The sequence below is a fragment of the Sphaerodactylus townsendi genome, linkage group LG13 (assembly GCF_021028975.2).
Source record: "Sphaerodactylus townsendi isolate TG3544 linkage group LG13, MPM_Stown_v2.3, whole genome shotgun sequence".
In the NCBI taxonomy this organism is placed as follows: Eukaryota; Metazoa; Chordata; class Lepidosauria; order Squamata; family Sphaerodactylidae; genus Sphaerodactylus; species Sphaerodactylus townsendi.
The window spans coordinates 32,326,660-32,340,291 of NC_059437.1; the positions used below are offsets into that span (position 1 = coordinate 32,326,660).

General features: G+C 44.5%; 1 protein-coding gene across 1 annotated transcript; it reads right to left on the minus strand.

Annotated features, from left to right (window-relative positions):
• Positions 1 to 3,114: 3,114 nt before the first annotated feature.
• Positions 3,115 to 12,385, minus strand: LOC125442459. Its single transcript, XM_048513825.1, has 10 exons — positions 12,229 to 12,385; positions 9,929 to 11,380; positions 9,064 to 9,156; positions 8,664 to 8,768; positions 8,471 to 8,580; positions 7,764 to 7,958; positions 6,508 to 6,670; positions 4,305 to 4,470; positions 4,065 to 4,159; positions 3,115 to 3,587 (listed from the first exon to the last, which is right to left on the minus strand). The coding sequence occupies exons 1-10, from the start codon at positions 12,383 to 12,385 to the stop codon at positions 3,502 to 3,504; spliced, it is 2,622 nt and encodes an 873-aa protein (XP_048369782.1). The 3' UTR covers positions 3,115 to 3,501.
• Between the last annotated feature and the right edge of the window lie 1,247 nt (positions 12,386 to 13,632).

The following is a 13,632-nucleotide window of genomic DNA, read 5'->3' on the forward strand; positions in this document are numbered from 1 at the left end:
ATGATTGGCAGTGTTGCTGGCAGTGTTGGGAGGGGGAAAGAAAATTGTGAATCAGCTCATGTAAGCAGCTTGGAATTCAGTGTTGTTGCAGCAGATCGATCCACGTCAAGAGAAAATATTTTGCAACAAACAAAACAGGTATTCCCCTCTCCTCCCATCTCATATCCGCAAATGCCAGAGGTGCAGAGTATGGCAAAGTCACTGAAAACAACACACCGCCATTTTTTCCATCTAGCCAGCTAAACTGCCCCACACTAGAAACAGGACTTCCCACAATGCATCTGTGGCAGCATCATTGTCAGGACTGCAATTCCCAGCAATCACCAGTTCCCGCCTTTTTGCATTAGAGCGGGAAACTGAGCTGGGGAGCTACTTCAGACTGAAACTATGTAGCACCGTCAGAACCAATGGGAGACCAGGGACCAGGGCAGAGGGGAAGAGCTGATTGGTTACTGTCTGTTTTGAAAATAGAATAAATACTGGAACTGGGGACAAGAATCCTCAGTTCCAGCACCCTGTAGTTAGACTGACCCAAGTCAATAAAGTTCTTCTTTTAACGTTGACTTTGTCTGAGTGGTGTTCAGCCTTACAGTCGTCTGTGCACACGTTCTGCAGGGAAGGTAGCTGGAGCAGCGAACTACATTTCCCAAGTTGCATTGGGTCAGAGTCGCATGTGTGTCCCCTTCCCCTTTCCAGGATTTCTGAAAAAGGCAGAAACCTACAGTATCTGCTGCAGGAGGCAGAGAAAACGGCTGGATCCCAGGGACAGTGAGTCTTGCCTCTCGAGCTGCGACAGCTCCAGCCTCCGGGGCTCAAAAGCAGCTTTGGGAGAGCCAAGCAGAGATGCCAAGGGGAGCTGCAAGTCGTAGCCAGCTGAGGACAGTGGGTCTCACCTCTTGCGAGAGCTCCGGGGCTCACAACCAGCTTCACGAGAGCCAAGGCGAGACTTTCAACATTGAAGAAAGATGCCAGTGACCATGTTCCCATGTGATAATTGCAGCCATCTCATAATTAACATGATCATCTACTACACCTATCCTGAGATACTATCCTTCATGATATTCTAATCATTTTAGATACAACTTCCCAATGCACCATGCCCATTTTCTCATTTTAACAGTTCTGGCTGGCTGGTTTTGGAAGTATTATTTTCTGTTTCCCTAACAACTCACATCTGGGATGTCAGGAAATGATGACCTAGTATGAGGCGAAAGAGCCTTAGATGACAATATCCATGTAATCCATCTTGGTGTGTCCTTAGTCTTTATATAATTCATGGAAAAGTACTTCAAGCATAGAGTGACCCAGGCTGTCCAGATGTCACTTAAAAGTACTAGGCTCACATTATGTAGAAGTTTAAGAATTCCTTTGATAAACTGTTTATTTGGTCACCAGAACAAATATGGCCATGAAAACCACTAGATGACTTGGAAGGCATGATATTGCAGCCAATGGATTAAAGCAATGGAACCCCTTTGAAATGGATAACAAAGAGGGTATTCTAGCAATGGGTATTAAAATGTCTGTTTCACTGGAAAAGCCTAAGGAACTGTCCATATTCTGGTCCAAAAGAATGAACCTTGACCAAGACTTTGAGAAAAACAAGAACTGTTTATACAATCCTGAAGAACATTCCCCATTTGAGAAACCTAGACAGGAATGAAGTGGACCCTTGAGCAGGAGGCACTGGTTACAGCACTTAAACGAGTGTTCCCATTTTTAGAACATGTTGTTTCCCAAAAAACCATGGGGAAATTTAGCAAAGCAGGAAAATTTTCTGGCTGCAGATCAGAAGACAAACAGCCAGTTTTATTTTATGTTTACTGTCTGGAAGGAACCGCTGCCATTCAGAAAGAGTCATAAAGGGCTAAAAGGTTATTGGGGTGGGGGTAAAAGTATTGAGCTTAGCAAGGGATTCACTGAGGGATTTTTTAAAATCTCTCCAGGAAGCCTTTTGCACAGTTGAATTGCTCCTAGATTATATTATACAAAAATTGGACACATATTTCCAAGAGTCATGGCTTCCAACTGATGAACTCTGAGAACTTTAGTTCTTTGAAAGGGCTTTGGAAAGTATTATTCTTAGCATCTTCACAAAATTGTGATTCCTAGGATTCTCTGGTGGTGGGGGGAGTGGGAGAGATGTTTCCAATTTGTAGAAGTGCAATTCAAAAATATAGCCTCAGATTATCCTTTCTTCTTTTGGACATAACTTTCATTATTTGAATGCTCTCCACATGGCTCCCTGTAATTTTCTTCTTTCAGCTACCATGCTGATTTTGTGTGGCTTTTGCTTGTGTGAATTGTCTTCCAGCCTTGCAGAGAATCTTTGCACCTTCATTTTTTTTTGCAGCCTGCTTCTGACGTATGACAAACAGCAGAGCTGCAGAAACCTTATTTCTGCATATAAATGTCATTCTTGGGTTAGGGCACTTTATTTCCTTCAGATTCCATATTGTGAAATATTGAAACAACTTGGCAAAGTTGAATTGACTGAAAGTTGCAGCTGACTTTGTCATTTGCATTTTTAGAAACACAGTTTCAAAACCCCAATACAATCATTATATACACAAATAAACATCAAATACACACACTGAATTAAGTGATGGAAACACAAGTTAATTTATTTACAGCATTTCAGCCTGTTCCTGCAGGCATAGCATATCTGAATTTCCTGATGATTTCAGACAATTACAGTTGTAAATAATAAGCAAATAAATAGCGAGAAAGAATAGAAGAAGAAGAGTTTCCTAAGGGCATCACAGAAGACACTGAAGGAGCAGATTCAAAGGACAAGCTATTAGGCTCTGGGAAAAAGCACAGTTATAACCTGATCCTAGGCATGTTCTGCAGCATTTAATAGGACTTGCTCCCAAAAGCTGCATATAGGTTTGCATCCTTGGGTATCTCATAAATAAACCATTGGCCAGCCTGCCAGCAGCAGCTTCTTCCTTCTTTTTATAACAGAGAGAGAAGGTGGGATGAAGGAAGGTTGAAACAAGCGGTGCTAAGGCTGCTATCCTAAGACTATATCCCTGAGAGTAAATCTCTTTGAATAAAGAGGGACTTACTTTTGAGCAGCCTTTGCTTCTGAACAGGTTATTTGGGCTGCACGAAGTGTGTTGTAAGGCTGGGAATAAGCAGACCCTGAACTGCATCAACTTTTCTGGTCTCTGCTTTTGGGGAAAGTGGGATGTTAGATGTTTCTTCATTTTACAGGTATCCCTTGGCTGTGGCCAAAGTGATTTAGGTTATTCTGTCTTGGAAACTCTTTTAGACTATTGCATATTCAACTGTTGCTGATGTCTTGCCGAGCAAAGACAACTTGACCCATGTCAGTCTTTGAGGAAGCAGAAAACAAACAACCCCCATCTTGCAATAAACAGTATATCTTAAGAGCCAGCAGAGGGCCTGATAGGAAGCAGCCTTCTGAAGAAGCTTGGTTCCTGAGCTGAAGAGTAACAGACAGTTCGTCTTGGATTGGACTCATTCTTCTTGGGTTCATACCATTTGGTTCTTCACCTTCTCAAATATCTGCATCACCTTGGCTGCTGGGACACATCCTTCTCTCAGTATTGTGATGCCACCTAGGAGAGAAAAGAAGGCAGATGAATGTTAGATGCCTGCAGAAAAGTAAAAAAAGATAGGAAACAGTCATCCTGGTGAGAAAGTTGAGAATGCTAGCAAAATCACTGTCCCTTCCAATAGGCCAAAATAATTGAGAGACTTCAGCTGTCTGTCCTGCCTCACCCCTCAGTACAGAATGGCATTATTACATGAGCTTTAGTTATAGCAGTCCTTCATTTAGCAACCAACCATCAAACGTATCTATTTTCTAAGCTTAGTTTGCATCTTCAACCTGTAGCCTGATTTCTGTCCAACATAGTATTCAAGAAAGAGGTTCCTGTACTCTTGTCAGTCTCCACTGAAAAATTCAGGTATACATAGGCGAGACTTGGGAGCAGGGGTTGAAAAGACTGAAAGCTGAATTAACAGGCCAAATTGTAAAACAGCTATAGAAATTCTGCTTCACTAATATAGTGCCCTGAGGACCTGGCACTCACCTTCATCTATCTTGGTGCAGTTGACCACTGTGGACGCTACCACTTCATTGGACTGCCCATCACAGAGAACTCCATCCAGCCAGTGTCCAAGGCGCCTACGGGTGAAAAGGAGAGTTGATGCTAGCTGGGCCACTTAAAAACATGTGCCTCACTTCACTGAACTAGTTTGAAATGCCTCTACAGTCCCTTTGCTTGGGCATAAAGGCTATTTTATAACATTGGCTGGAAGGGGGAACTCACGAGATGACCATGTCATGGTGGGTGCTGTCAGTTTCGCCACTGGGATTAGCAGAGGTGATTGCCAAGGGACCTGTCATGTCTATGAGGTGAACCATGACTGTCTGATCAGGGACTCTGATCATGATGCTGTCTTTTGTTCCCACCCGGTCATATCCATCTCCAACACCTGTAAGAAAAGAAAGGGGTCAGCAGCAGTTCCAAAAAATCTTGATACCCTGAGTATGTGCTGTTGTCATTGTTTCATATTTTGGATATTTTATCTATTTGTACTGCTTAACCCTCAGCACTCAGTATACATTGCATCTCTTGCTTCTCTAAGGTGCTCCTTCAGAATGATATCCAAGAGATTCCCATGGCATTTGTCCATTCAGACATTGGCCTTTTCTGCCACAGATTTTCACAGCAGTCAAATCTTGTGTCTTAGAAACATTTTCTGTGAAATCATTCCATACATCTCCTTTCCCCTCATTGTTTTGGGGTTTTTCGCACCTTGGTTTTTCAGTTGCATTTGTTCCACACGCTGCTGCTAAAAACATATTCCTGATGGTGATGGGATGTCATCCGTAATGCAGAACAACAACTCTTCCCCTTTTTTTCTTTTGCACAGGTGCTCTAGTGTTACTGTGCAGTTACACTTTGAACCAGCAGTTCAAAACTATCTCAATCTCTCCACAAAGGACCAATTTTTCCTGCCAAATTAATGCTGCAGTAGTGTCCAATTGTTACTGCAGCAATCCCCAATTGCATGCAGGGATTGTTCATAGCACTAGCGGTGGACAATGCATGTTTTAATCAGTATATTTCATGTTCCGGTTTAATCGACCCTGGAAATTTTCAAAAAAACCAGAAAAGCTGATAATGAAATATCTGTTTTTCTGAAAATTTTCAGGTTATTAAATCCGAATCCCCAAAATATGCCTACCTGCAAGAACCACGTGGAGTTCAGAGGCAGGCATCTGTACAATTTGTTCAGAGTTGAATGCTGGGCCCAGCCAGACTTAGCGTTCAACTGGAAGCTTGTCTTGGCTGCGTCAAGCTTTATATTGCTGGCTTTGCACCCAGAGCTCCACCGGACTTTGCAGAGAGAGCTTTATGGGTGGAGCCAGTAGTATAAAGCTGGACATAGCCAGACCCAGCCTAGTATCAAACTGCAGGCCCCACCCGCATGTGGAGTTCTGGGGTAGGGCATGTAGTTAAATGTGGGACCTGGCCAAAAATGGATCGAAAAAACATTGTGGTTAAAACATTCAGGAAAACATTGGAGGAAAGATAAAAGAAACCAGAGGAAAAAATGCGGAATTCAAATTAAAAAAGTAGCATTTGATGGCAAGATGTGTTGTAAACAACTTGGCAGAAAAGGCCATTGTCCAGGACTATGAGTAGCTGGCATCAGAAATGGCATGGAACATGACAGGATCAAAACTTCCTGGGAAATCACACTGATTATTGGAAATCAATAATGGATCAGGAAATCACACTGATTATTGTTCAGTTATTAAAAGAAATTATGATGATCTTGTCCCAAAGATGGGAGACAGAGTAACCTCTAACCCATGACTTTGGCAGAGTTTTGTGTTTCTTGATAATAAATGTGATATTCAGATATTTGGTAGGGTTAGGAAAGGAGCACCCTATCCTTTTCCAGAACAGCGAAATAAGAAAGGATTTACTGAAAGCACAAAGCAACACAATGTTAGTATGGCTTTGTTGTTTTGACATAGTGTATTCAAGGCAAGAAGGTTTTCCTGTGGGCTCCATTTCTTCATCGACACAGGAAGTGATGTCTTACCTCCTCTTCAATCTGTTAAATGAGGGAGAAAATGATGTGGAATTTCCCAAAGAAGAAGTGGAGACTAACTAGGATGACAGACACTTTTAGAAATGCTGTACCAGATTTTTAGAGACATTCATTCAGATGCTGAAGTTGATGGACTGCCGACACAATCTGATCTGGATGTGCTTTAACTGTCCCTGGGTTTCCCAAGTTGCCTTGACAATTTATTCTTCATTGTTACATTCCCCCACCATTCCTCCAGAGTTGATGGTGATTTTAACAGGCTCCCCATTTTATGACAACCCTGTAAGGGAGGTTAAACTGAGTGATGATCACTGGCCCCAGGTAAACCAGTAAGGACATTCAAAGGCATATCTGGTATTGCAAAAGAAGAGATGTACTACGTGACGAGATTCCCAGCCAACCCACCTAATGTCTTCAGCCACTCTCCCTTCTTGACAATACATCCAATGCCCCCAGGGTAAACATTCTCCATAAACTCCCAGAGCAACGGACTGAAGGGAGGAGCAGCAGCTCGGAGCTGGTCTACATTGGAGATGAAGATGCAGATGGGTTTCTCTTGAGGTCTGTCCTGTGAGGAACAAGAGGCGACAGGAAATTGTGTGAAGGTGAAAGGTGTGAAGGTATGAAGGTGAAATCAGCATCACTGAAAGGGCTGTTCTCTGCTGTTCTTGTCCAGTCCAAACATCATGGTTACTCCTGTGTCATCTAAGGTCTTGTTTAGAGGACGCCTGAGTTGCTACTGCTGAATGCTCAAACTACTTGGAATGTATTTATTTCATTTATCCTTTCCCATTGATGGTGAACTCTGGACCTGGCACTTGGAGAAGAAGTTAAAGAGAGAGTCTTTGTTAGCTACCTATGTTTAGGATTCCTGAATAGGAAATCTCCACCCTATTTCCTCCATAGCCAGGAAAGTATTTAACAGAGGAGAGCCAAGGGCAAATAAACCTGGGATGAACTGCAATGGCTGGATCTGGGTGGTTTTTAATTTCTCCAAAGTCTGGAGAAAGTCTCATCTCCTGGATCAGTAATTTATAGAAAAGGGCTCAGATTTCTGGATCCTATTTTTTTTAGAATATTTTTATTTATCACAAAATGTCTCCCGAATTCCTGAGGTCCTGCTCTACAAGCTGTTTGGTGTATGCCAGGGGTCTGCAACCTGTGGCTCTCCAGATGTTCATGGACTTCAAATCCCATCAGCCCCTGCCAGCATGGCCAATTGGTCATGCTGGCAGGGCTGATGGGAATTGTAGTCCATGAACATCTGGAGAGCCACAGGTTGCAGACCCCTGTATGCAGATAAGGCCACAGAAATGGAAGCCAAAAGTTTGTGCTGCACTTGGCAGAGGTTAAGTGACAGTAGAAGGGAAACTCAGCTTCTGATTTCCACCTGCAATCGCCACAGCAACTAGTACAAAAATACAGGACTGTAGTGGGCCTACACACTGCTGTTAGAATCCTGACCATTCCATACCTCCACTTTAAAAGTAAATTACTAGTCCACAGAGATGTTTGATAATGTAATTGGAACAATTACTGGCACAACTGTGAATCCAAATTCAACCAAATTGCCTACTACGTGTAATATTAACACATGCATACAGATTCTTAGCTGAACACACGGTGCCCTGTGGCTTGCTAGTGGTGCTCATCATGCATACCTTGATTCTGTAGATCTTCTCAATGGCTTCTGGGTGTTTGCAGGAGGCACCTAGAGCATAAACTGTGTCAGTGGGAACTCCACACACTCCTCCTGCATTTAACCTGCCAGCAATAGTCCTCAGGCCGCTGGTCTGTCGGGAACTGGGGCTGATGCAAGGAGGAGAGACAGGTGTTTCCTTTACAGCTGTCTCTGCCTGAAAACAATTGAACAAATGGTGTTTGTTGTACTAAAGGAGCTCATGAAGGAACCTTGAATCATGTTCACTAGGCAGGAAAACAAAAGGAAGAAGAGAAGACGAAGAGTTGGATTTATATCCCCCCTTTCTCTTAGTAGGAAGAGTAGGAGACTCAAGGGGGCTTACAATCTCCTTTTCCTTCCCCCCTCACAACGAACACCTTGTGAGGTAGGTGGGGCTGAGAGAGCACCGTAGAGCTGTGACTAGCCCAAGGTCAGTCAGCTGGCGTATGTGGGAGTGCACAGGCTAATCTAAATTCCCCAGATAAGCCTCCACAGCTCAGGGGGCAGAGCAGGGAATCAAACCTGGTTCCTCCAGATTAAAGTACACCTGCTCTTAGCCACTACGCCACTGCTGCAGGGTCTGGACAGGATTGATCTGGACACTGGAGATTTTCTTGCAGGTTTCAAAATAGAAATAATCCCAGCTGATCTAACTGAAATGCAAAGTTCCAGGGGGACACCTCTTACCCTAAGAAGGGCAGGTCCCATCAGTATGAGCTCTTCACCAAATATGCAGTTTGCAAGAGACGCTGTTGCTCCATAGATGCAAAGAGCACTGAAGATGGTCAACATCACAACTGTGGAAAGAAAGGGCACATGTCAGCATCTTGTTCCATGTGCCTCTTGGCATCCCGGGTTGCTAGCGGACACCAGGACTTACTCTCAAGAGGCACTGGAAGGTTTTCCAGTGTGAAGAGAAGGAAGCAAATGATCAACACCTCCATCACAACTGTCAAGCAGAGGAGCACCAGGTTTGAGTAGGAGGCTGTGGGGGAAAAAGGAAGAGACATCCTTCATGTTGCTGTGAGAGAAGGCACAGGCAGGTGTAAACTGATGTGTGAATGAAATTCCCCTAATTTCCCAGAGTGTTCAATGTGATGTTGTGCTTTGCTATTCACAAGAACAGAGCTAATGAGTAGTTGTGCTGGCTGGAGGACTGACCTTTGACCTTTCCCCTTGAGCATCTGCAAGAGTCACAGACAGTTGCTGCTACCCAAGGAGCTACAACTCTCCTGGCAGAAGATCAGCAGTTGCACATTGTACAATCGGCTTGGGCTTACCTATAATCATCAGAAATACGTTGACAACCAAAAAGGCCACAGCTCCTGCTGTGAATCCCCCATCATTTCTTGGGTCAATGTTCAGTAAGTTACCTACAATAAACAGCAGAAAAGCTTGTTGGAACAAGCAGACTGAGGAGTGTGTCAAAGGAAATGGACAATGTATTGTGTGGTGCTGCTTTTTAGCAGGGAATTTAAATCAGCTTCTGCAGAATGGATTTCCTTTGGAGTCGAACTGAGCACAGATGTTGGTTTCAACATACTTGGTTTTCAGGTTGGCTGGGCAGGTGCTGTGAAAGTACAGAAGCAAACAGACTGTTCCGGTGAGCCAGTCTCCAAGCAGCATCAGATCTGCAAAGCCACTTCTCAAATGAGAAGTTTCCTAGCTGATCTGCTCTGCAAGGCGCATCCAAGCTATGAAAGAAACTTTCTGATCTCATTATGGCTGCACACACTTTTCCCCCATCAGAGCAAATTCCAGTTTCCTTTTCATCATTCCTCCCAGGCAGCCATGACTCACTTGGAAAAGTTAAAGGTGTCTAAACCTCAGTGGTAAAGTCACAAGCAAGCTATAGCAATATGATAGAATGTTAGCATTAAAAGACCCTCTGGGACCATGCCTTATTAGGACTGAATGCAAATATTATATGGTATGGTTTTGCCTTTGCATTGGACTTTCTTTGGTCATCTGTTGCACTCATTTGGGGAGGGGGGAACAGGTGATGGACAAACAGCTGTACAGGTTGTGCTTCTGGCAGCATCCCAGATAGGTGGTTGAAAGAGGATCATCACACATGGCATTTTTTTTTCCACTGTGGCCAGCACAGCTAAGAAGAATGCGAATTGAATAGGAAAGAGTTGTTACCTGCAAATCGGAGCCAGGTCCAGGTTGCCCAAATGGCTGCATAGCAGAATGGCAGAACTGACCCAAATCTTCTCCTTTTCTGTATTTGTAGCCTGGATACGTATAGCTGGAATATGGCTCCTGGAATCAGCACCGTGGGAACACTGAGGTGCTGTCTGACAGGGTCATTTAGTGTTCCTTGGATGGCAGAGAAGGCAGCCAGGCCATTGCAGATGTAAAACAAGGCATTAGGAATATCTGAAGCAGTCAAGTCGAGGGGTTTTTCAGATTTTGGTAGGCACCTTTTGATACTCATCAATGCTTTCTGGAGCTTTGAACTGGACATAACTTGAACCCCTATTGGAATCAAAGCCTTCTCAGCAATTGAGTTTACCAGACTGGCAAAAGTGGCATAGAGAGAGACAGCTGTGTAGATGCAGCAGGCAACCCCCCAAAATATGTAGGCCCCTCTGATTGGGATCTGCTGGATGGTGGAAACTGTCAGGAGGACAAAAAGAGAATTGTGCACCACCTCAAGAACATCCCTGTTGAAGGACATCAAGAGGATGACACAGGCAGTGGCCAAGAAGAACCAGTCACCGACCATCCCTGCCCGGCTCAGCTGCACATTCTTAGACTGGATGAAAACTGTCAGTGTGAACTCTTCCCAGGACATCACCAGCCAGAAAAGACTGTGGACGCCTGACTTGGTGGTGTAATAGGCATCGCCTCGCAAGTAGCCATAAAAGCTGGACAAAATCTGGCCAATAGAGTTGATGCTCACCCACACAGCTCCTACAGAGAAGTTACACATGTAACCAAAACAGTAGAAAGCAAAGATAAAAGAACTAATGAAGTCACACAGGTTGCCAAGGGCCATGGGCTCAGCATACTTGGTATTCTTCTTCTCTTCTCTGACATTCTTGGAAGAACTGCGACTGGCTGACCCAAGCAAAAGGACATTGAAAAGAGGGTTCCCAAAGCCTGGCAGAACGTACCGTTGAGTGATGCCCTTGAAAAGAAGTGCTATTGCCCCATATAACCCAGAGATGACAATAACCAGTTCTACGACTCCTGAGACCACCAAAGCCCACTGGGCAAAGAGTCCCACTGCTTCAAACACCAAAGTCAACATGATGGCTCCAAAGACAAAGGGCATTATGTAGTTCACAGTGGCGGAACAGAAGGACAGGATGACAGAAATGAAAATGTAGGCCACCAAGCCTGCTAGAGCACCCTCTCTGGTGGAGAAACATGCAGGGTCAAGTGATGAGAAGGCAGAGACATTGCTGGGACTGAGGGTTATGTTCTCTGGCAAGACATATGCTTCGGAAATAATGCGTGTGACCCCGTAACTGCTCCATAGGGCAGCAAAAGCCAAAAAAGCTGTGCCACCCAAGTGGTCATACTTCCGGAAGGTAAACAAGCCAGCTAAGAGTTGTGACAGGCCTCCAATCACGATGAGGTGGACTCCTAGGGGACCAAACAGAGTAAACCAGTAATAAGGATGGTTGTTAAAAGAACTGAGCAACTCAAGGTTCATGCAGGTAAGTTTCTGTGCAAATTCTATGTTATAATTGGCACATATGAGGGGCTCCCTTTGGACTTTGATTAATAGCTAACATAGATATTTGATTAATAGCTAACATAGATATTTGATTAATAGCTAACATAGATATTTGATTAATAGCTAACATAGATAGATTAATAGCTAACATAGATAAATAGCTAACATAGATATTGCAAGAATTGGAAATGTATATTCCAGAAAATAAGCAGAAGACCTATTTCTTGAAAGACTTGACATTTCTAAACAATTTCCCCAGTGTCTAAAGCTAATGACATCAGTGTGGTGTAGCGTGGAGCCTAATCTGGGGAACCAAGTTTGATTCCCCATTCCTCCACATGAGCGGCAGACTCTTATCTGGTGAACTGGATTTGTTTCTCTGCTCCTATACACGAAGCCTGCTGGGTAACCTTGGGCTAGTCCCAGCTGTCTCAGAACTCTCTGAGTCCCACAAGCCTCACAAGGTATCTGTTGTGGGAAGAGAAAGGAAAGGAGTTTGTAAGCCACTTTGAGACTCCTTACAGGAGAGAAATGGAGGGTATAAATCCAAACTCGTCTCCTCCTTCTATTCCCTGGTCTGCCCTTATTTATGCTAATGACAAGGGAGTCATTTTGCACAGGAGAAACTGGGGTACCACCAGGTGAAGGACCTCCCCATCTGAATGGAGCACCTTTCCCCAGCAGAATGATGCCAACATGTTAATTGCTCTGCGGAGGCACCACTTAATTGATGTAAAGGAAGTTTTGTACTCACCGGCTAAGATGTTTGCCACCCCATCAGGTTGGACATGGCTTTGAGCAGAGGAAAAATTCTGCAGGCACACAACAAATGCACTGATGACATTTGCCAGAAGGCCCAGGACAGCGGGCTCACTATAGAAAATAGCTGCAAAGCCTTCGGTGCTTGCCATGGTCTTGGACCTTTCCAGATGCCAAAACAAACAAACAAATAAACCCAGACAGTGAGAGCAGAAGCAAGCAAGGGAAGAGGCTTTTGGCACTAGAGGACAGTTCTGAGATTGGAACAAATGGCTGTAATGCTATTATTAATTAAGCCAGCTTGGCTTATGTTATTAATTATGTTATTAACTAGCGGGGCCCGGCCACACGTTGCTGTGGCTTATTGTGGTGAAATGGGAAAGGAAGAGTAGGAGCAAATCAATTGCAGAGGCCAGCAGTACGGGCTCGTGGAATTGCGCAGGCTGATACTGTGCGATGTCATTGATGTGTGTGACCGCATCCTCCCTCACTTCTCTTCCCTTGCATGGCACCCCTCCCCCTCTCCTTTTCCTTTGCTAGAGTGGGTGGGTCATATCCAGATGCTGTGCCCCCTCCCTTGCATGCCACCCCTCACTCTCTCCCCTCCCTAACGTCTGTTCCCTTGCATGCCTTCCCTCTCCCACCCTCTCTTCCCTTGCATGCCACCCCTTCCCCTCCCTCCCTTCGGTCTCCCTCTGCTAGGGTGGGTGGGTCATATCCAGATGCTGAGCCAACTCCCTCCCCACCCTTGCATGCCACCCCTCACTCTCTGTCTCCTCCCTCCCTTCTCTTCCCTTGCTTGCCTCCCCCTCTGTCCTTTCCCTCTCCCTCCACTGAATGTGTATGAGAATAGGTGTGTTATGTGGTAGTAGTGGGTGAGGCACAGAGAGTGAAAGGTACCTGCGTGTGAGGGGGGAACCCCATCTGACATCTCACACGGCAACGTGTATATGTGTTTCATGTCCACTTGAGTTATTGCCTATGTACTGTTTTCACTGCTCATATCTGGCCATCTGAGCGAACATTCTAAGGGCACGAACATTCTAAGGGTGTTTTACCTGGCTCAGGTGTGTTGTCTGACAGCGGGAGGTACGTAAGAACACAGTTGGGGGAACGAGTAAATGTCTGTGAAATTTTCAGACTGTTTGGGCCAGCAGGTGCAGGGTTATTCTTGAAGCAACAAACGCATGGTTCTGTTTTTATATATATAGATTAAGCCAGCTTGCTCCTTAAATGAACACACCTTTCACAGGGGCAGTGGGTTTGTGGTGCTGAGAGGCCATTAAGCAGAACTGAAAGTGAAATTCAATAATCTAAAATGATAAGCTCTTGCGTCCTAAAGGTTAAATTGATCCGTTGCATAAGCCGTGTGAGTGAACTCCACTCTAACTCTTTGTTC

Excerpts from the sequence above, each read along its gene's own strand:
- LOC125442459 (XM_048513825.1), bottom strand. The coding sequence starts at position 12,385 with ATGGCAAGCACCGAAGGCTTTGCAGCTATTTTCTATAGTGAGCCCGCT. Across the intron at positions 11,381-12,228 it reads GGTGGCAAACATCTTAGCCG|GAGTCCACCTCATCGTGATT; the intron begins GTGAGTACAAAA and ends TTGGTCCCCTAG. Across the intron at positions 9,157-9,928 it reads GACCTGGCTCCGATTTGCAG|GTAACTTACTGAACATTGAC; the intron begins GTAACAACTCTT and ends TGTTTATTGTAG.